Source organism: Hetaerina americana, unplaced genomic scaffold (assembly GCF_022747635.1).
Source record: "Hetaerina americana unplaced genomic scaffold, ioHetAmer1.1.p SCAF_2, whole genome shotgun sequence".
NCBI lineage: Eukaryota > Metazoa > Arthropoda > Insecta > Odonata > Calopterygidae > Hetaerina > Hetaerina americana.
The window spans coordinates 79,040,760-79,065,085 of record NW_027286763.1 but is presented as its reverse complement, the minus strand read 5'-3'; the positions used below and the strand labels follow the sequence as shown (position 1 = coordinate 79,065,085).

Sequence of the window (24,326 nt, the reverse complement as noted above, 5' to 3'; positions counted from 1 at the left end):
AAATTTGCAATTTTCATTTCTCAGGGATAGTTTACATTTATTAAACTTTGAAGTCGGCTTAAGTGTACACCAGAAATTTTAATGAGGTGAGTTCGTTGGCCATTATATATAAACATACCCTCTTATCTTTTATAATTATTTTAAGCCTTTCGTTTTGACGGACTGTATAGAGAACAGTTTTGTGTAGGAACCTCGGGACTACAGCTTGTTTTTGGGGCTCCTCGTTTCCGTCAATAACGGATTTAGCCATGAACCCTGCTTTGGAAGGATGTTTTTCGCATCAAAACACTATTTTGAGAACGAGCTCCTCCATTGCTGTTTACGTCGATGTATCGAGTTAAGCTCCGAAGTGGACGAAGTCCAAAAACAAATTAAATGTCTCCGGTGAAGTATGGTCGTTAAACTGGAGTTTTATACCAACGTATGCCAAAATAAATCCTTCCCTTGATTTACTGCAAGAGATGTTTTCAAAACATACCTATTATCTAAGCCTGGAAATGAAAGACACCTTTTAAGAGCTTGAAAACTAAAATCCTTATGGACATGAGAGTATAATAGTTATTGGTTTTACTCGACTCTTTTGTTTACAAGCGAGACAATAAGAAAAATGGCCTTTTCATTGCTCCCGAAATTATTCGAAAGTGGGAGGTAATTGAGAAGTTTGAGGATGAAAAAAGGAAACAACAAATTAATGTCGAACAATGTCCTATTTCCTATCAACTACATATATTTCATCATTTAATGTTATAATTCATAAATTAGCCCATTACTTTTAAATTATGCTTTGTTAGAACTTTAAGAAGTAGTAATTATTCCTAAAAAATGCGTAATTTATTGTTGATGAGTTTTTATGACCTTCTTTTTCGTTAAAATCCATTTGTAAATTCGATAAATCCAAATATTTATATTTACGAAGCATTGATTTTTTAGAGTCGTGACAGTGAAATTTTGCTCTATTAAGTTACACCGAGAAAACTGTGGCCAAAATCTATATCTATGTTCGTAAGACCTATATTTCTTTGGTTGAAATCCAGAAATTGAGACCGTATTTTTTTCCAAACGAATCAGTACTCGTACAACATATGGTTGAAAAACGACGGAATAATTTCACTTTCCGGGCAGCTGCTTATTGAGAACAACAACTTCCCAAAAGAATAGAACTACATGGGATGAGTAGCAGGGCTGATAGCGTACCATCCCGGAAACCCAAAGGTCGAGGTTTAAATACACATCTCGGGCATAGATATTGTTTGTCATCGGAGCGCAGTTGAAAGGTGTGTCTTATAAACCTTCGTCTTTGGATCCTTTGAAGTTGAACTGTACGACCAGGAAGAATTGTGTAACTCGTTTGCATTAGAGAGGTACGTGTATATATGTGTGCTATAAACAGATTCACTTACGATTTCCGTGTGTCCCTCGCGGCAGCCATTTTGAAACCTCACTTGTCGCTCCTCCTGCGGTCGATCTCGATAACCCGTGAAACGAACCTGAAAAAAGAATTAAAAATTGCGCCGTCAACCAACCATTGTTATTGCAGTTATGGATGGGAGCATGCAACCAAACCACCAATTGCACCGTGTGTTAAGGCAAGACAATTCCAAAGGAGAAAAAACAAGATTATTAATAATCGCAGGGGAGATAGAATTGAAACTACTTTAGGTTAATCATCTCAGCGTAGGAAAAAAGAGACTTCAAATTATATTTGAATAATCGAGGGGTTTGGCTATTGTGATCAAGGGAATGGAAATAGAACGTCTTTTGCCTGGATGAGTTATAAAATAATCCGGACCCTGAACGATGACGGCGATGAGGAAACGTTTCGATAACTGCTACCATAAAAATAACTAAAATTAAACAATAACCACGGTCACTTAACATTCGATTCAGAATTTACAGCGTGGGCATTCATAATAACTAATGTACACCTTAGCCAATAACTGCAGCAAGCATTCAGAAGCAGGGCAGAGGAAGAAACAAAACGTGTTGAAATTATAGTTAACCTAGACTCTGAAGAGGTTCGGTTATCAGGTATGGTAAGTGTTTAAGCGTTAAATGTTTATGGCGTTGATTTTGTTTAACCTCCTAAAACATGTTAGAAACACTTACATCTTGCGGGAAAAACAAATGTTTATAATATATATCATGCTTTGCTTCTGATAAAATGTTTGCGTTCTCCTCAGACACTTCGACAACATATGAACAATAAAGTTTTAAAAAACCGTTTTGTTAGAGACAAAATTTATCAAAAATTAAACGAACCAAACAAAACAACTATTTTTTAAATGTAAAATGAATAGAGTCAAAGAATCGGTAATAAAAACTCATTTCTTGTTACAAGGACAGGAGAAGGAGATAAGTTATCGATAATTCCTTAAGAAAGAAGCCAGGACGGTCATAAAAATGTGGAAAGAACCAACTTAATGGCTTTAAATTCACAATGAAATGCAAGGATGACCGAAAACGATCTCTGTGTCGTACTTGTTCGTCTAATGGCGATACCTACCTGCAAATGCCCACATCTAAAGATAGGTAATGGTATACGCCAAGATATACGAGGGAAAGGAACGGAGTGGATGTATGTATCACGGGAAAGTGGGGTAGAAAGGCTTCGACCTAGATTTCTTTAATTCGTAAGGTAAAATATCAGTAGAGCCGTGCTTTAATTATATTATCAGTTACCAACGACGTGTTGAACACCAAACACCACTCACCGTCGGAGGTAACGAAAGAAGCAAACGAGAGAGAGGAGAAATAATAAACAGAACAGCCCGAGTGAAGATTGCTTTCTATCAGGGGGTCCAGTTTCTCAAAGCTAGAGACTCTTGTAGTTCTCTAGTACAGAGTTTCTCAACAACGATTAATTCGTTACAGAACTGAATACGCCCACTTTTCGCAGTAACTGTGGATCAGAATGCCTTTTATTACATTCGCGATTCTTTACAGGATTTCCATATATATATTTATTGGTTTTAACTCCGAGAAACAGGCCCATGGCACATTTCGAAAAAGTACTTGTAAATAATGGATCAGCCTATCTGGATAACGAAAATTTAAAGTTTATATGTATTCTGATTCATTTTTAGATGCCCACGAGGCGTGGTAGATAACAAATGCGGGAATGAGGACGATTAGAAACGATGGAATCATGGGATATGTATTTTGAAAATAAAAAGGTCACACAGATAGACTTAGAAAGAATTCTTTCGAAATGTAAATGAAAAGGAAGAATTCTCTGGGAGAATCTGACAAGAAAACAACTAATGGAACAGATTCTGAGGAGTAATATTTTACAGAGGAATATCATGGAAAGCACCACGAAAAGGAAGAAATAGCTAAACAAGGGCGTCAGGAAGAAGAGCGAGAACTTAATGTGAGTGCTTTAAGACGTCAACGCAAGGGAATGTGAGGGAATAAATGCCTTGGCAGAGAACGAGAAAGATTGGCGCAAAAAATCGACTCGCGTCAGAGATTCGGGCATTATGCTTATAGCCTACGATTTATCATTTCGCACCAGTTAGGCAACTCAGCGCTACCGATTTCAGTGACATTTACACACATCTGGATCGATATCTCCGAGGGAGATGTTCTTAATATCCTCCCCGAATTGGAATTATCTCGAATGTGCCCCAATTATATGGATGGCAGGAATAAATCCTGTAATTTTTCACATTTGATGATTACACTCACTCGATTCGTGGACGAATTCCGTTTATATCGCTCGGGGAAGTTAATTTCATCAATTTTTCGGCTCTAATTTCGAAACGAATCAGCGCAACAGTTGGATATTATATCTCAGGTAATTATATACTTTCATCGCGAAAAAAATATCAATTTCAAGATGCCGTCGCATTTAATTTCTCCTTTAGCATAGAAAGCATTACGTTCTCAGACGCAAGGAATCTATGCTTGCCGGAAAAAGCATCCGGATCACCACCTTCCGAAAAACATCAAGTGAGGAGGGGGACTGGTATTGCACGACGCATCCAGTGCGTACCTCTCCTCGTCAGATATAGTTTCCTTCCCTTTGCGTGCTTTCCGCTTGAAGAGGGAAATTAAATTTTAAAAAAAGAGCAACGGAAAACGATTGAAAGACGAAAACCCATTCGCGTGCTGCACGAAATCACAGGCCGGGTGATTTCAGTCACGCGGCTTGCCAAATACTACGCGGAGGAGTGAGCGGCCCTCTCCACTCCTTTACTCCTCCTCCCCCCCCCTCACAACCGAAGCCACGCGAAATGACTTTCAACTGTTGATGCGCGACGTCCCACCCTCCCTGTAATAGAGCAGGCCGAGGAGGAAGGGATATGGCTGGGCACAATAACCGATCCCAACGAAGTGTTTCGTGTGTAAACAGGGATTTGGAGGTGGCGGGAGAGAGAGAGGGAAGGAGGGAGGGACTCTTCAAACGAGAGTGACGGGAGTGGGGGCAGCGACGGTGGCTCCACGAGCATTTCGACGGCGGGGCGGATAGAGAGAGAGAGACCAAGTAAGAGATTTCATGGGGGAGGGGTTTGGTGGGGGAGGGGGTGAGAAGGGGTTGATGGCGGCGGCGGTGGTGGTGGTGCAGGGGATCGGGAGGGAAAGGGCGCGCCCCTCGGCACTGCCAACCCCACGGGCTTTTCTTCGTGGCGACCGATCACCGCGGCATCGCTCGACGGTCGCTGAATATTGGATTGTGCTTTGGTCATCGCGTCGACGAGGGTTATCGTTTTAAATTCGAGTTTTATTTAATGTGACGCCTTGCACAGCGAAATTACTGCACATCATCCTAGGAATAACATTGATTCGCAATCATTTGTCAGCAATCGTCTTCAAAATCGTGGAGAATCTACAGTTGATATGTTGGTTCGTCGTAAAAGAAACGTATTATTTAATCCGCTCATGATATCGTTCTTCTGACAAAATAAATGAGTACCAAGGAGAGAGAGATGCGAAATAATAAGTTGGCTAATCACTTTAAATCGGAGTAAATTTTTGTATTGCGACCTACAGAAGTATCCAATGTAAACATTATCAAAGCAATAATCCAATGCAAATGGTTCTGCTAGCGCCGTGTCCTCCTATTAACTCTCTTTATTAATATATTAATGACCATCTTCATATTATCAATCATCGTCATTTTCATGTGTATGTAAATAAGTAGTTTGCATTTTTATCCAGTTCAACTAAGTGACTGCATTTAACTGTTTTATTTCAATGAAGATGCACCATAGGTATATTATATCATGAGCTTCCAGGCTACGTAACGGCCCCCTTCCCATAAAGGATGTATGGTAGCTATACATATCCTTTAACCATACCCCATGACCACTCATCATATAGCTGGTTTATTCACTAACTTAGGTGATAAATCTACACAAAGAAATCGAAGTGAAGTAGGATTGAAAAGGACAAGAAGAATATATTCAACTAGAAAAATAAGGGATTAATGCAGGCTCGTGATTTTTTGCAATACCTTGGCACTGGACTATTAGAGGTATAGACAAAAACATCTACACGCACATGGTGAAGCCCAGAATAAACCCTGAATTTAGAATATATCCCATTAGTTATTTATAAAATTCCTCTGCAAGTAATTACTTTTTTTAAATCTCCTGGGAGTCAATTAATTACGAAGGAATTTCAGTGGGAAATTTGGAGCTCCATTAGGTGTACAAAAAATCTGTGAGTGAAATTTGTCAGCTCTGAAGAATTCCAGGGGTTCACCAAATAGAGCACAAGCACCAAATTACATTAGCGACAGAAAACACTATTTTCCACTTTCATTAAGTTCCAGAATTTTCTAACCTAATGAAGATTAATTTAAGCGACTTAAGATCTATTAAAGCGACTTAAGCATCTATTAAAAAAAACAGATCCCGATAATTAGCTATCTCCCTTAAAATATTTTTTTTAAACTTTCTTAAAATGCATATCTTGAATGATCCAAACTTATTCTCTATACATGGGATGAACTGAGAAAACTAACAATTGCCGTGTCTCTTGTAGTTCTTATAAGTATTTCACCAATGGGATTGTTACTAAGGACGCCTTATTTCCATTCAGCGATTTCTAATTAAGTAGTGGAAAAAAATTGTCCTCTACAATTCGACGGAATAAATATTAAATTCATGCTTCCCATTGGTGATCCTCAATCAAATCAAACATGTCTTAGCAGTGCGATTACTAAGGAACTAACGTTGTTTTCGTTTCAGTGATTTTAATTTAACTATTGGAATACATAATATTTATGATACTCGAGGGACTAGATTTTCAATTCACACTTCCAAATGGTGATAAAGAGTGGAAATTCAAAACAAAATATCACAATCATAGGTAATAATATGACAAAAAATGATTGAATGCATAACATGCAAAAGGTTTCAATGGTCAGGTGCATATATATCGGTACATAAAAATACACCCATGTGTACATCACGGACGGGAATGCAACGGAATGCCCGCCGCGCGTGGAGGGGCGGTCATCGATCCTCTCGGTCTGTTGAGATTCCCACTGCAGGCCATTGCAGGCCATTTATTTGCCTATTGGATTCACTTCCCGCGGCGCTCAAACCACGGGCCACCTCGCTTTCGCCCACGCCTCGACCACACGCCGGCGGCGGCAAAGCGGGCCTGCGGCACCGCGGAGAGGAATCGTGAGGACTCGACGCCTAAAAGCATCCGAAAAATTTGCGGCGGAATTTTCGATCACGCCTCAGTTATTGCGACCCGATCACAGGAATGTTGTTCTTCAAGGGATGCCGGTGAAATCAACAGGCTTCCTCGTCAACACACGGCAGTGAAAACGACCGTGGGCGTTCGGAGATTTTAAAGGTTATCTACTCCTATTAACGCGTGAGCGCGTACGCATTGGAACGATTGGTATGGGAAACGGGAAAGCGGTTGGGGGAGAGGAATTCGTGCCGTAAACATTCATTGCTCGACGTGGGCCATCTTGGGTGAGGAATCGTGCCAATTCCGAAAACAGTCGACGGAAGGGAAAGCAGCTCGACAAGGCTACCGTATAATTTGCACTCCACGTGGGTAGTTGCCTTTAACTTTTAAACAGCTAATCGTCACCGGAAATCTAGCCTTTAAATGTCTTGTCATTGATTGCCTTCATCATCCAACTCGCTTCAAAGAATCTTTGCATGAATCGTTAAAATAAATATCTCTCTCTCATAAATGGCACAGTTTCAGTCGTAACATGGTGGCAATCCTTCGCTACGGCGTAACATCTTCAGCCTTGAAGATGTTACGCTGTAACGAAACCTAGGTCGTAATAAAAATATTCCATGTGGAAAAGCAAAGTGTCTTCTTTCATCATCTCTCTCGTACTTTAAAACAGAAGCGGAATGTTGAGTTACTCAAATCCGCCATAATTAAAAGCACAAACACCTAATTATTAGCATTTGAAAATTTCGCGAGCCGAATTAAATTGATTTGACTAGTTCGATGCGATCCGTTTCGTTGAAGGAAGTGAGGAAAAGCTCCGCGTCGGCGACCCATGTCACTGCATCCGACCCACAACCACCAAGCCCGATATTTTGGATTGTATAACCTCCAGGGCAAGTGTTGATTCCTTAGAGGAAATGGGATTCTGAAGACGGTAATAGAGGGGAGATTATCGGGAAAGGAGGAAAGGAACTTTAGATGGAATTAAGGGAGGTAATAAATACACAGTGCTAAAGAGCGAGTTATCGTAATACTCATATTTTGGTGTCGCGTTAGTCAGGATTTAGGAGCAAGGCAGTGACTCCTTCGAAAACCTTCCCTAACTCGTTGGACAACTGCTAGTAAACATGAGAGCCCCGGGCTTTACTTAGTTGAATTCTTTCATGATGAGGGCAGAGATAAAACCCCTTGCTACTTCACATAATTTTTTTCTGAGTGGAATAAAAATTTACGTGGAATAGCGAAGCTTTTCTCTCTCTCCCCTCATGCTGCCAATTACACCTAATAATAATAATAAATAGGCTCTCGGGAGTAGGCTCGAAATGCAGACCTTGGAGGAACAACGTCCGCCCATGAAACCTAATCGACCTCTTACGTCTCGAATGCAACGGAGTGGATGCGATATAATTTATATAGTGTCGGAGAGAGGGACGATCGTGATGACTCCTTCTTTTACCTTCCCTCGTGATCCGAAAATGTCATTCGATATGTTTACGTCGACTTTACTCGAGGGCGTCGAGGCAAAGAGCGGGTTGGGAGGGGAAGGGGGACACGCCCACGGGAACGAAGCCACCACCTGAAACCCCCTCCCTTCCCTCTCCCCCTGGAGGTGAGTTTTTAGCGAGAGCGCGGAATGTTCGCCCTTCTTCCCCGGCAATTTGTGGGGCAAAAACGAGAGGCGCGTCGTCACGTTCGATCCCGTCCCGACCGCATGCCGGCCCTTCTCTTCCCCTCCCCCTCCTCCTCCTCGTGCTACAACCGGGGGCCCCAGTGGTGATCTCACATCCCCGGAAGGAGAGAATGAGAAAAAGGAGTAGGTGGAGGAATGAGAAGCCCTAAGATGGTGGTGGTGCGGGTAGATTTTCTCACGGATGCTCCGAAATGAAAAAAAAAATATTTATCATTTCCACCGAAAATGACGAAGCCGGAACGTATGGAAAAAAAACTCATGAATGGGATCGGCCATTATGAATGAAACACGATACCGACCCGACAATTTTCTCGGAACCTCACGATTCGGGGAAATTTCAACCGCCCACCATAGAATATATCGTATGAGTACACGTCATTCAATTCAGGTTTTCTCCTCCACGGTGATAGGAGACATGCAGGGTGCTCGCGTCGGGCTTCAGGATATAGAGAAGAAACATTGTTTCCTCGTCCACCCCTCTATCCAATGAATTTTGAACACTTCCCTCCCTCCCTTTGCATACGATAGATTTGGATCACTAGTATTCCCTTACGAGGCAGTGATGAAATGCCAGGTTTAAGGAGGTAGGTTGAACAGATTACCTGATTGGAGAGTGGAACCTACTACCAATCATGAATATTTGGATATTTTAAGTAATAATGAAATGATTACTTGTCTTTCAAAGATAAGAAAAAAACTACCAGATTTTGGTTCATAAGAGGTTGGCGTTGGTTTTTCCCACCCACTCCTATTAGCGTGGTAGTAGTAGTTTCTTACTTCTACATATATACGAAATCCGGTTAACTAATCCGGTCCGACTTCCACTAAGACATTATGAAGTAAATAAAAATTCGACATTTACTTCGGGAAAATAAGTAATTAGGATCAGTCAGCGTTATAAAGTTACACTCCCAAAAAATCAAAATTATTACAGCCCAAGTAAAATAAAGCGCACAGTAGAAAATAAAGTATTGCCATTAAAAATCCTCGCAGACTTTTTCGTAAATATGCCACAACATTATATAAAGATTAAAATTTGTTGTACTCGAAACAAAAATACATTGGTCTTCGAGAAGATGTAACTGAAAAGTTTCTAAATTGCTGACATCCAATATGCCTTAGAGCAAAACATTAAATCCACTGAATGTCAATTTCCCATGAAAAAATTGATTAAACTTTTTGAAAGATTTATTCTCTTTCCAAATAAATTCAACATTAAAGAATTAGGCCTGTGCTCAATCCGAAGAACCGCGGGAAATTCTGGTCGTGGCGAACGATTTTTATGCCCTGAAATTCCTGCATTCCAGGTATGGTGACACTTTCCATTCGCCACAGGGCAGTTGAGGGAATTCGGAGGTGAAAATAAACATGAATCAATCACAGAATATATTAACCTGTGCATATTGCTAAAAGTGAAACAAGTGCTTCGAAAATACTGATAAAAATACTACTGAAAAATTCAGCGCAGTGGAGCACGCTGTTTCAAACGATTCGCCGTCATTCAGTGATGTTTAGAAGTGCATAAGAGCTCGTCTCCTGAACGCCCAAACTCCGCGGTCTGAGTGGAACGAAACGGCCTTCACGGCTGACAGCGCCAACCCTGGGCAAGAAGATTTACGGTCGCATTTACCTGCAAAAGCCAGAAAATCTGCTGAACCCAGGCGCATAATTCAGCCCTTTTTGAGGCCGTCCTTGTCAGTTTCAGTGGGATGGTGTCCCGAGCTTTCGGGTGCCGATTTTCCTATCGCCAGGCCGAGAAAAACTTTCTCTCGAGCACTATAATATTATTTCGTAAAGTTCCCCTCAATATTTCCCGGAAAGAGCAATTACGAATCCTAAGCGTCTCGTGCAAAACTCCAGAATGGAACGCATGACGTTTGAGTGTTTACATAATTAAATGGATTATTGAGAAACCGTTTTACTGGACACGTATTTCTCAATCGAGGAAGGAATCACCACAGACCTTACTTGTTATTATCCTTATTAAATGTTTAATGGACCGAGTATTTCATTTCTTATTCGCTTCACCAGAGAAACAGTCATCTTGATTTTTTTTTCTATTATATGTTGAGAATTGGAATGTTTAAATCATTTTGAAAATATAAAGGCAAGGAGCGTGAAGGCAAGCATACATAGATCGCATACTTGTGGTTTTCCCTGCACGGCGATCTGTTTAGATCGGTGGGTAACGCGCTCTCGCCCGAGGGAAATGAGGTTCAAATCCCTCCTCGGACATAAATTTAGAGCTGTCACATAATGAATTCTTCACGGTTTAGCTCTCACGGCATGATCCCAGTCTTTGAGGTATCTTAAAAATTCCACTAGTACTCCGGGTTTAGTTGCACAGTTCCCGTAATCCATTCACATGACAATTTTGTGTGCACAATTTCCTAAAATATCGTAGTCAACAGTGTGTGAAACATCATATTACACGCCGGCGCAGCGTGTCAAAATCACGGTTAAATATTGGGAGGACAAAGAGCTACTCCCTGCAGGTAACAACAACGGTTAAAATCTGGCTTACCGCAATATCACTCACGTAGGAAGGAGATTTTGGGCTCCGTATTGTAATTATTTCTCTGCCAGCATTGCGATTGTACTTATGTCCTGTTATGCGATCTTAATGAAGAATCTTAATGAAGATTCTTATTACTGATGTTTAATTACGACAAAAAAATAAATTAAAATCCTATCCCTAAGTTAAAATAAGAAGCAAAATCATGAAACCGTACCTGGCGTTGTCCGGGTCCCCATGCGTTGTTTAAAAGAGATTTGCCTAATTTTAGCGTGCAAAATGTCTCCTCCTGACTTGTTTTTTATCTTATTAAATATTTATGATATTTACAACTAATTTCACTTCAATTAGATATTTTGGTTGCTTTATCGAATTACATCGCTTTTCAAGCAGTGTTTCTCCAGGCACGCCTATTATTTTATCTTTACGTTCGGTGAAGAGTGAATCAACGGCCGTTTATTTCGTAATTTTTCCCCCGAAGTATTCGTAACTGTCCCAAGTAGGAGTTCCCCGTGGAGTCGATTTTCACTTAACGTCGCTCCCACTCACCCCTTTGGATTTAGTATGCAATGTGCTCGGTACACTGTCACTCCTGTTCCGCCCGTTGACCGATTACATTGACCTAGCTGAGAGAAGAGAAACCAATGCTATTTTGAGCTCATCTGACCAAAGTATTTGAATTACGAGAAATTAAACCTCTACTATTTAATGGTTATAATATAAAGCGAACGCATGGAAACTTTTCGGCGGTTCTTGTCAGAGTTTAAAATAACTATTTTTTTACCGCTCGTATTTTACCGCCAATCCTAATGTTTAAATTTACTCGAACCCTTCGCTTTGCTGAAATCCCACCTCTTTTTTCCCCCACGTTAAATAAATACCTCCTCCGCCTCACCCAAAGAAGCAGTTCCAAGTCGGGGAAGTACATCTATATTTGTGCTTTCGAGGCGAGACGGCTTTTGGCCCTCTTTCAACGGAAGGGAACTTTCTTACCCCCCGACGCCCCACGCACCCTCTGCCAGTCCCACTCCCCCGCCCCGCCCTCCGGGGCACCATGAGGAGACAAAGCCAAGTGCAATAAAACCGACCCTCGGAAGGGACACAATGCGGAGTAGCGTGAACGAGCCCTTGGCCACTTCTCCTGTTTGGAAACAGGGTCACGTCCTCCTCCCTCCGTCTCTATATCTCTCTCTCTCTCGAGGCCCACTCCCGTTCAAGAGAGAGAGACCTACGGCGGCAAATATCAGTCGCTCGGTCGGTCACACTAACCGGCGATCGGCAGCGGCGGCCGCGTAAACACATGACCGGCTGTAATTCATCCAAATGTAGCGGAAACGGCGATGGCTTCCCCACTCCCGCCTTCCCGTCATCCGCTGCCGAAGAACATAACCACGCCTCGAAAATGAACCTTGTGGGCGATAATCCACGCGATCCAACTCTTGGGGATGGAATTTCGAACGCTCGAATTCCGAAATGACTCTTCAGGTTAATTTGATGTAAATCAATTTCTACTTGAGCTAATGTTGAACCGTTCACATTTTTTGGCAGGACTTTGAAAAGGAAAATGTCCCAGGTAGTGTAGTAATCACGAGGAGAATCGCATCTGCGAAAGAATGATTTGCGAATTGAAGGGAACTGATGTCAGGCAAGCTAAGTAAAGACGTGGAGAAAAGATTTGTTTGGACTTCTACGTGGAGCGTAGAGAAATATGGGTCGGAAATATTGATCTCCAAACGAGATGAACTTTTGAAGGCAACAAGCTTTTGTGACGTGGGTATGGAGGAGAGATGAAATAGTTTGGCCAGACAGGAAGATTTAAATAGACGGAAGTTTTAAATATGGTGGAATAACCGACAGCTGGTTATATATTTTTTGAGTTCTGCTGTGCCGTCAAAGTGCTAAATATGTGTGTGTGTGTGTGTGTATACCCACACATTTACCTACAATTACAATAATATGTGTGTGCGCGTGTATTTTTATACACACACACTGTCCTGTCCTGTGTCTGTCTTTAATAGGTTCATATCCCTTTTCCTTATATTTAAATCCATATATATATATATATATATATATATATATATATATATATATATATATATATATATCCTTCCCCACCTTTCCTGTGTTCATCCTTCGTGGTGTTCCTACCATTTTCCTTATACCTATTCCCATGTGAAAGAATATCTGTTCGCCGTACGGCGGGATTTCATGTTTGAATGTGTATTTGGCCAATGTGGCTCATCTCTTTCTTCTGGCTATGCGTGCCATGAAACGCACTCGATTTCGCCTTCCCCACCTTTCCTGTGTTCGTCCTTTATTGTGTGTTCCTCTCCGTTTTCCCTCTATCTATTTCCATTATGGTTTGAGAGGAAGACGCAGAACGATGAAGTCTTGGGTGATTGCATTCAAAGAAACTCTCAAAACGAAAAGCATTAGAAGTCGAGGGTCGGAAGAGCATGGATGGAACAATGTATGAATATGATAGAGGGGAAAGATCTATGCAAAGGCAGGGTAGCGTGGAAGAGATAAATGAAAGAGTGTAAGGTTTCAGATATGAATCAGGGTCTTTTGACTTAACCCGAATGGGAGCAGCGTGAAGATTATGTACGTATACGACCGTATATTAATATTTTACAAATAATATTCTTACATTCAAATGGTGTACAGCACAGGAGTGGTATGTGTCGTAATTGTAATCTCGTACATTTATTTGTTACTATCCTAAAGGTGCTATAAAGCAAACAAGTCGTTTAAGTGCATTTCCAATTGTATCTAGGACTGAGGATTTTGATTAAATAGGGTGCATGCACCGTTTGAGACAAAGCGAGAGGCACAGCTAAGTCTCATCTTAGCAATTATTGAAAGGGGGTGTATTAGGATAAAGTAAAAGAATCGACAAATAATAATTAAAAAGGATTGACTGCCTATGCTTTTTAGTTTCTGATTCTAATGAAACGGAATGAATACACTATTTTCGGGAGTGATATAGCATTTTAAGCGCTTTGGGAAAACTCATTGACGAAGGGTGTTAGAAATCATTAAAAGAATCATCCCGTTTACGATAAAAAAACTAGAAGAATGCCATCGTTCATTTACTGTGCGATGATTGTGTCATATCAAAAATTCCTCTCCTAATTGAAACGAAATAAATTTGAGCTTTGTTTAGGTGCTGACTTCTACTCCATCTCTGATTCGCCTTACTTAAAAAATCAACATAATTTTCACCATTATTACACGCTTACGAAAATAAAATTGAAAAAATAAAAATTTTTATGGAATTAATTTAGCACAGCCTCCCCTTTGGCCTTTACTGATCAAAACTGTCTTACGGGTACCAACAGGTATTTCACGCGAACACTACTCCTGACAGATCCAAATCGATACGAGTCGATCCTTACGCCCACAGTTTTCTGCAGCTGTATTTTATTCATTGCGTGGTTAAATCTCCGATCCAAAATTAGATCTTGTCAAGAAGAAAAAAATTATAAAGGGAAAGAGAGAGACACCCGCGCACACTGGATACGATGGCCCAAGGTCCTGCCTGACAAGTCAACCCTCACTTCAAACTCGATCGTGGCGATTTGGACGAGGGTTTGGCGGGGGGTGGGTGTAGGGCTGGAGGAAAAAAGAGGGGAACGGTGGGCGCCCATGCTTGAAAGATTCGAGGCGACACTTTCCCGTGGTGCTCGAGTTCTCTCCTTCTCCGGGGTGCGAACGAAGTTCGTCGGCGATCGGCCGGGGCTCGCCCGGCCGGTCGCCCGCGAAGGGAGAATATCATCCCGTGAGTCATGCGCGAGCCCTCCCGCGGGGTGCAGACGGCACAATGATCTACCTGTTAGTAGCCTCGTACGTGACTGAGGATGGATCTTGGCTCTTACTCTAGGTACGGCGATAAACGCCGATATCACTGCGAAACCTTACGAACATAGCTGAAAATCAAATGGCAATTTTTCGGCGTTGAAATGGTGGTGGGCACGATTGAACCCACGATAACCAAGTTCGCAAGCGTTTTTCACATTTGGTGACACTTTCTCATCTACCTTGACTGTTCGAGGAGTAAGAGCAGACGATTCCAAACACTTTTTCGGTTGCGATGGAAACTGCCTGCGTTGATCATAAGAGGGATGGCGCCACGAAAGTGATCGCCTTCTGTGAATTAACAAGCAAATAGGTGTTTTCTTATCTCAACTAAAATGTTGATCTAACAAACATTGGATCTTATTTTTCTCAAAATCAATAATTTTACGTAAATGCGTACACTATGAACGAACGACGTTCATAGAGGAGAGGAATACGTGTATGGTCGTTTCTTTTCATTCATTCAAAGTATTACCGGTCTCGGTGGCGGCTGGGTAATTTCCTCGCCTGCCAACCCAGAGGTCGCGGTTTAGATTCCCGCATAGGTGGGTTTTCCACCACTTACGGTTTGGGTTTTTGTAATTTTCTTTAATGTCATATGTAGGGGTTAGGTGTTAGAAGGGACTACAAGTCTCAATCTCGCCCAAACAAAAAAATGTTAAATAAATTAATAAAAACAATAAAGTATCATTGATTTGCATAAATTCCCTCAAAAATACCTACCATTATGAAAAGACTTAAGCGCCAAAAATGTTAGTTTCTGGCATTGACGTTTTTATTTGCCCCATCAGCTGTAGCCCAAAGAGCCTCTTAGTTTTACACCATGAAAAACCTTTATCCGCGTCAGTTTGAAAAGGATTGACGAATCAATGAAAAATTCGCCTGTTTTTCATTTACGATCTACTTAAAGGGAACTAGGAATTCCTAAATTTCTTTGGGGATCAAGTGAAATGCCAAGTCAATTCCTTTTCGTTCGATGATTATTCGTTAGTTTTATCTTCGTTCCACGAAAGCGGTCTGACTGCCGAAACGTTCAAATACATGAATGATTGCCCTTTAAATTTGTGTCTTTGTTTGAAGAATGTATTTATTAAGTAGGTATTCTGTATTTTCGCAGCTCGACGTTTCCTCTTAGGACACACATACATATATCCCTTTTCCCTGTATCTACATATGTCCGTATGAACGTGTTTTAGCCTTTTTGGAGGTTTTTGAATGCGTATGTCAGTATGAGTGTATGCCCAGGATAAAGTGATAGAAACACGCATAAAAGACGAACACACCTAGTAGGGAAGGCCGAAGGATGCGGATTCCAAGCAGGAAAATATTTCCTTGACCACGGCTTGAACCACAGACCTTCGACTTTCCGGGCCGATGCTCTACCTATCAATTTCAGCGGTAATTAGGTTTCCTCGACAGCTCAATAGGTAAGTAGGACTACCCTCAAACTTCAGCATCTGTGTATTCTTACTATGCACTCGGTCTTAAATATTTACTGCGTATGATATTCTTCGTTTCACCACTCCCTAAACTCTACGTGGACTTCAGTGCGAGCTCCCCGGCAAAGGAAGTCGCAAAAATAAATAACAGAGATAAGAGGCGGCAGAAGCGTATCGTTCTCGCGTGGTGTGATGACGACGGCACCCTGCAACAAAAGCACCGAGCCTCACGCCCACCTTTAAGAGTCCTCAAGAGCATAGGCGGCAGCGGCAGAGTTCATAAACAGTCGCAAGAGCTAGCTCCTTTTGTCGACGCATGAAAGATTCCGAATGGGAGCTAAGGTAAACGTTTCGGAGCCCTTAAACCAACGTCGGCGAGTCAAGAGGAGTGCGTTCACTCGTGAAGTGTCACGCTTCGTGAGAGAAAGAGAGAGCGACACGGGGGGGGGGGGAGTTGTTGGGGTGGGGGGAATTAGTCCTCGCGTCCACCCACACATACAATCGTAGAGACCCTCTCTCCCGTCCCCACCCACACCCCAGCACACAACTCTTAAAAAGTCCTCGAAAATCCTCTTCTGGACGAAAGAGGATTCCCCACCGAGGCTCGCTTCCAGAAATTAGCCCCGTCTGGGGATAAGCTCGGAGCCGGGGATCGCACGCTCACTCACGGGGTCCCGTCCCGTCCTCTACCGCCACCTCTCCCTCCATCCCACTTGCGCCCTTTTTGAAAGGCTTTGCTGACCGCGCGGGGGTGGGTTCCTGCCTCGCCGTCGACGGGGAATGTTATTAAATTCGCCAGCCTCCCTCCTCCCCTTCGCCGCCTGCGGATGATGAAAAATGCATGCCAGATATGAACGGGGGCGCTGTCAGGCTCCGACTCGAAATATTTTCCTCTTCGCCTAAGGATGGAGACCTCTACCTACCCGAGAGCCTTTCCTCAAATTTGTAATTCGCTAATTTATTTTTCTCTCTAACGTTCCCCAACTCCCATTCTCTATAGATGGCCATGAAGGAGTTGTTTGCTCCTCTGAATTCACAAATTTATCGCTGCACTGTTTCGAGTCTTGCAGACTAGAAATTCCGTTTTTTGGAACAGAATTTCAGAGTGATTTTATAGGAACCGAAATGGAACGAAAATAGAGCAATCCAACGCTGTAAAGATTCTACATCAATTCAAGGTTCTCTCACAAAACAAACTAGTTAAAATATTCAAGGTATATACCGAATCAAATGCATGAAGGTATGTCATAAACAAGGTAAAGAGATAGAAGAAATCGGAAAAAAGGTAGCTACCGAGTATGCCACCCAAAGGTAGCCGTCCCAGCACCTTATGAGGCAATAGTGCGTTTAACTATTCCTTTTAAGATGTAAATAGATACTTTAAGAATCATTCTTTTCAATAGGCCGCAATCTTTAAATTTCCGCTTAAATATCTTATTTTATATTATTATTACAGTGAAGTTTTTTTAGTGGGCAGTTTACCAGGTGGTGGCATGCATTCCATTTCCAGTCGTGCATAAAATTTCGTGCAGACATGCAATGATATCATAAATGTTTTGCATCTTTTCTTAAAAATATTTACATCGTGCTGGGAAGGCTCAAGACGCTCTGCAGGTAGACCGCTTCAATCAACGATTGTTTTATTGACGAATTAAAATTTATAAATATTAATTCATTGTGCCCAGCATATCACAGTGTACTGATGTTCATTTTTCTCTGCGTAAAATCTGGTTTTCCCACGCCCTTTCTTAGTTCCATTCAACATTTTTCCATCTAGAGTATGCATAACATACTTCCACAAAATCTGCTTCATTTTCTCCTCATTTTTAAAGGTTTCCGACGCAGTATTAATATTTTCACAGTTTTACATTTCTGCCACACTCTCCAACTCCCTATGATTTCGCAATTCATATCTAGCCGCCTTCTATGTACCTTCAACAGTTTCGCAGCATGTCCTTCTTAATGCGAGTCCCATACTAGAGATGCGTACTCTAAAATTGCTCTTACCTATGTTTTGAAAGATTTCTTAGCGATGTGTTATATTCCTCCCTCAATCCCTTTTGAATGACCGTCATTTTAATGAACACCCCTCAAATTAAAGGCGATTTCATCAGGACGGTTCATGATTTACTGGTTCCCCATTCAGGCAATCTGGGTTTGAATCCCAAACGCTTTGATAGACTATTCATTATTATCCGTTCTCTGATTGGGAAACCATTTGAGGAAAAAAATGTGCTCCCAAACCGACCAATTCAGTGAGTAATTATTAGGAGTTTCACCTCGGTAACTGCATAATACTCGTAGGAAAAAAAGTGAGGGGTAAACAAGGGTTTTACTTCAATCTTTTTATTCTAATTCCAAGTTTTAACATTGAAGCTCTAAGCAAAATAAAACCAACCCAGCATTATCAAGCATTAATTCGAGTCGGTGGTATGTACTTGGCATGAAATTTAGGACATGGAATTACCCAGTTCAACGGTAAGTAGTGGGTAGAGGGTGCCTCTGGTTGAAACGTTCGTTTGCAAACAGGAGTTAAATGAAAGAAAACTCGATTGGGCAATGCACGTGGGAAAATATCCAAGGCACGATTTAATATTTTCGGGGTCCTGTCATTTGGGTCGATAATTTTGTTGATATCTCGACATTGAATCAACCGAAGTGACACATACAGGACTGAAAAAGCCTTATACGCGCAAAAAAATTGCAGAGGATTTCAGAGAATCAGGGTTAATTTGGCGAGGGACACTCGCGGACGTCGCGAGGGAAGATGCGGCGCCCTCCCCCCTTCCGAGCGGGGAATAGCAAGCGCCGCAGGGCCGAGAAATTAATCGATTACCACGAAGGAAAAAAAAACGAGAGAACATTCAAGTGCGAATGGATGGATTAGTATATTCCTTTCTCGATTTAAAATAACAAGTGAATGGTAGCGGCAGCAACGGTTTACGTCTCCCCACGCTGTTGCTTTTTGGGCATATTCCTAAGTTAAATAACCCTTTCATAATTGTAGTACGTGGAATACAACCGTCATTTATTTCATTCCATGTATTCTATCTATTTGAGGTAGGTATTGGACGTTCTTTACGGATTATCATCCACGTAAAACAATAAAATCCTACTGTTTACCCAACATTAATTCCTTCTCCATTCCTTCGTATCTCTGTCTGCCTCGATACTGTCTAAAATCCCCATTCTCTTCCTTACTCTGTACCGCTTACTCAACATTCTCCCTATTCTGCCTCTAGTTTAAGCATTTGCTCTGCCTTTTTCGGATGTTCCCGGACAACTTCTCTTTGTCCACCATATTCAGGACTTCTCCCTCTATACTTGGCGTTCTCCTTTCAGTTTCCATCTCAGTTTTCCTATAATCCTCCGAATATTATTTCGGCAAAGAACGATTTTTCAAAAATTTTCTCCATTCTTTGTCACACCCACATCTCAAAAGCCTCCACAACCTTGCCTAAAAAAACAGGTTTCACATCCAAACAACGCTACGCTCCCCGTAAACTTTTATACTTATCTTGTTAACTCACGCCTTTACTTCTTCCCTTTCCTATAAGATTTTTATTCGAACAGATATCGAGCTTAAAATTCACTCAATTTTCCACGTGGGTGGGAAGTCGGCTTATTTGGCATGACTTTGATCGTTGCGATAGGCGAGGTACTAACTATGCAAGGTGGTCGATTTTCCCATTCCACTAGCATTTATGTTTAGTCGATATAGGTTCATATTACGTACATATTTCTTCGCTTGTTATTTCCCTCCAACTTTTACGTAATTAAGATATTAATTATTAAGTGTCTTCATAACAGCCATCATAATTCATTGATAACTGTGTATGCAGTAAATATTTCGTCTCCATCACTCCCAAGACTCACTTCTCACAACTGCAAAGCAGGTCATGAACTTGATAACACAAGAGTATTATGACAACAATGCAACTGTTCCAGTATTTATCACGTAAGTACACATTTCGCATTTTGGCAATGTATATATTTTATCACATTATATTTTATTATGTGTCGAGAACCTTTGTTTTGTTTGATCTGTGGCAAATAGTTCCACGAGTAAGTTAACAAGAGATTTAGAACAACTTATCCTTCGTAAATTAAAAGTAATTCTAATTCTGCAATCAAACTAAAGAAAAAGACAGCATTATAGTTCGTGTCAATGTCTCCTAATGCGAAATTGAACTAATTTAAATCATGCACTTATTCAAGTTCTCATTAATGTTATTTATTTTAATTGCCAAGAAGAATGAACTCATTGGAAAATATTCCAGTGACAGGAGTATTTACGCATGAAAGTGGTCGGAGGAAATATTGAGATGTTGTGGGATGCCAAAGGTTGAGATAGATGGGAGAATGTTAGCAGGTAAGTTCTCTACCATCCCCTAGCTAAGGCTAGGGGATGGTAGAGAATTGAAGGTTTAAGAGGTTTTCAGAGAATTTAAAGGCAGAAGAAAAATGCGTATACTTGATGAAGGAAATATAGTGGAGTAGACCGGAAAGTTAACGTAAAGCAAAAGAAAGTTAACGTAAAACGTAGCCCATAATATTTGTTTTGAATCGTCCAAAACTTACCATTTAATATGTAAATTAGGAGTTACAGGCCCCCTGTGTGCTGAGTTAAACTCCGGGCGGTCAAATACGTAAAGTTACAACAATATTTTGTTAGTAAGTCTTTGGAAATTTCTTTGTGCTTTATAAAAGTGTTACCCGAAATCGATTTAATTTGGTGCTGAAATCCCGCAAGACGGAAAAGGTGTCATTCCAACTCGAGATCTGTGAGATAAAGACTAACGAGCCGTTCTCACCATCGACTCGACTTTCGACGAGTGAAACAGGGTGACTCTGAGGAGGGGGTTGGGGAATAAGTGGATGATAAAAGGAGTAAGTGGGGAGGGGGAAGGGTGTACACCCACCTCCGACTCCCTGCTCAGCCTCCGGAAGAGCTCGTCCGACTCGAACTTGGCCTTCTGGTCCGGCACCACGCGGGGCATCTTGAAGACGAAGCGGGGCTTGGGCGGCGGCGGTGCGAGGGCCGCCGTCGGGTCGTACAGCCCCGGGTGATGATGGTGGTGGTGATGGTGGTGCGGGTGATGGTGCGGGTGGTGCGACGCGTGGGGGTGCGGGTGCATGGGGTCGAAGGAGGGGAGCATTCCGGAAAGGGCGGCCGCGGCTGCGGCGGCCGCCGCCGCCGCGGAATAGTTCGGGTCCCCCACGTTCATCGCGTAAGACAGGGTGGACGGGTTGGGAGACGGGTGATCGGGACGCCACCCGGGGGGGCGCACCCCGGGGAGGAAGGCGTGCGCCACGTGCTCCACCGAATACCGAGGATGGACTATTTGTCGAAGTGACCCTTATCTCGGTTCTCGGTGGATCACTCGCGAGGATTTTCGGTTGAACGGACTCTTCGCTCTAATGGATCGTCGCAAGAGCGGAAAACACGATCGCGAAATAGCACCGTGGAGTTAATGTGTCGGCGAGGTCCTCCGAAACTTCGGTTTGAAGGATCCGCTCAAATTGTAAACAAACCCCGAAAGCTTAAACAAATAGATCACCAAAGTAAACCGCTGATGATTCGATCTGTGAACGTGATGACAGAGGCTTCGTGGAATGAGATCCTAATATTCAGACCACGACAGGAGAAATCGACATTAGACCGAAAAGAGAGGCACTAATAAATAAAATTGCCTAAACTGATGCGATCTCTTTTATGATTAATTCCGCGTCGGAAGGAAGGGGGAGGGGCACGTGCAAACGAGGTAGATGGGTATCCTGGAGCTTCGGTGTCGCCGCGTCCTCAAAAGGTGCCAAAAATATTTGTTAATGGAAGACGAACAATCACTGCACAACACTGGGAGAGGCCGCCGGCTGCTTTTTCTTTGTTACGACAAAAATATATCGCCTCTCAAGACCCGCAAACTCCGAGAATACTCTTCCTCCGCGAACGTAGAATCGTGCGGGAGATAAACCGATCACGGTGTCTCACCGAGCAGTACGTATCCCCCTCAGTTGGCAACACTGGTCCTCGCATCCACAAGTGCGAATGTTCGGAGCGCCGGTCCGGAGTGCACGGGCATCGTGTCGCAGGCGTTCGATGTTATCGAGAGGGGCGCTCGCCCTCCGTCGGTCACCTCAAGGTGTCTCCCGCAAAACCCGCCCTCTCAAGCGCCCCGTGACGACTTCAGTAGGCGAGGGTGTCCGTCGGCGCGGCGGTTAGGTACCGGTGGTGCATTCCAACGCGCGCGAGACCCTTGGTGCGACTGGGGAGGAGAGCGAGAGAGTGGTGCGCCCTCGGAGGCTAACCGCTGCGTCGACCCAAGTAGACCTCGGCGGCCGGCTGCGCCTCTTCCCCCGCCCCCGAACCCCAAACCACTCGGTAACCCGAAGGCTGGCGAGACCCCCTCCCCGCGACACCCACGCTCCCCCACCAACCCCCTCCTCCCAACACACACACACAACGTTAGCCCGACCCCCAACCCCTCTCACTCTCCTTACCCACCGACAGCGCTAACAGGATGCGCATGTCCCGGGGAACGACCTCACACCTCCTTCCTCCTATCTCCCCCTCCAACACCCGATACGCGGCGATTCCATTGGTCCGAGCTGCCGTTCGGCCCCTCCTCTTCTCTCATCCGGCGTAGCCAATGGAGATCAAACCCCGCCCCCCCTGGGAGGGGAAGACACGTTCCCCTCCTCCTCCATCCGCCAAACCACTTCGTCCCCGCCGGAACACGCCCCATTCCCCCGGCCGATAATTCGCCTTCTCCCGTCCGGATTTACCGCCGTTTATAACTCCTTCCCCCAGCGTCCCACTCCTCTCGGCCATCCGGCTCGCCATAATAATCCGGCAGCGGTGGGGGATGGGGGGGGGGGGGTTTGAACATCTTCGCGGGGTTCAAAATCCCGTGTCATTACGGGGGTCTTTGTCACCCTCATGGCTCCGGAGTCGATAGCGCGGTGGAGGTGGTGGGGGGGGCGAGCTCGGTTTTCCTCTTGTCTTTCCCGCTCCCCGCGGATGTGTGTCAAGTTTCGCGACGGTTGCCCACTTCAGGATGACGATTCGCGAGCGTCACCCCGTGCGCCGTCACGGTTAATACATGGGGAAAAGACTATTGCCGCGACGGTCAAGGTCGGTGCGAATGGAGATCAAAACAATCAGCGTATATTGTTAATTTTGATGTTGAAGTCTGCGAGACAGGGGATCTAAAAATCTTCAATTGAAGCTAAACGAAATTTCGAAACGGAGCAAACATTTCTTTTCAGTAAAGTTTCACCTTGTGTCGGCTATGAGAAGGAAAGAATGTTTTATTTTTTCCGTTTAATTATACGTGTGTAGTATACTCGTATCGCGTGAGGCACACACATCTATTGTATAATAAACTACACCTCTCCCACTTCTCCTATCCTCCTTCCCCGCAGCTAGCTCGACAGACTCGCTAGACAATGTTGCTTCGCGGCGGGCGATTCATTGCCATCCGTTCGCCTGGCCCGGTTATGCCTAGACGTGTCCATCTGCGGCACGAACGAACGACATATTTCCGAACTGGTGGACCCAATGGGAAAATAGTGGCAAACATGGAGATCAATTCGTGCATTTAAATTATTTTATTGCATGCACTCACATGAAGTAACTAAGAAGTGCATTTTTAAATAAATTTCATGACAAAATTATTTTTTTGTTTAATATTTCTTGAAGTAAATTATATGAATTATAAGCGGTTGTCTAATTTGAAAAAAGGCTCGGCTCCTTCTTCTACTACTGACATAGTAGAAGAAGCAGTCGAGCGTTACTTTCTGATCAGTCCTCTCCTATTCAATTTACTCTCCTGTGCTCTCCTATTTGCACAGGACCGCCAGCAACTTCGGTATCACGCACTCGCCTTTCTTCGCGACGACACTGCTATCGCCGCCTCATCTCTCTCTTGTGGCACAAACAATAAATCAAAATCTACATGCGTTAAACACACCAACGGACGCAAACATGGAAAATAAGTATATTTGTGGTCTAAAGTATACCTATTGATTTCGAAGGTACACTGCAAAGCCCTTTTCCGTATATCTTTGTGAAGATACTATACATATATACAAGGATTCCGAGAGCCAAGTCCTATAATTTACTCAGAATAGTTCATGACGCAAGGCTCACTTACTGTGAACATCTGAA

General features: G+C 43.0%; 1 protein-coding gene across 1 annotated transcript in view; it reads right to left on the bottom strand.

Moving 5' to 3' along the window:
• LOC139687472 (protein big brother-like) overlaps positions 1–22,482 on the bottom strand; it is a 61,815-nt gene extending 39,333 nt beyond the window's left edge. The window contains exons 1-2 of the mRNA XM_071584646.1: positions 21,079–22,482; positions 1,401–1,487 (exon numbers count right to left, since the gene is read on the bottom strand). Coding sequence (XP_071440747.1) covers positions 1,401–1,487; positions 21,079–21,384 — 393 coding nt within the window. The 5' untranslated portion in view covers positions 21,385–22,482. The remainder of the gene's footprint in view (positions 1–1,400; positions 1,488–21,078) is intronic.
• Positions 22,483–24,326: the final 1,844 nt, after the last annotated feature.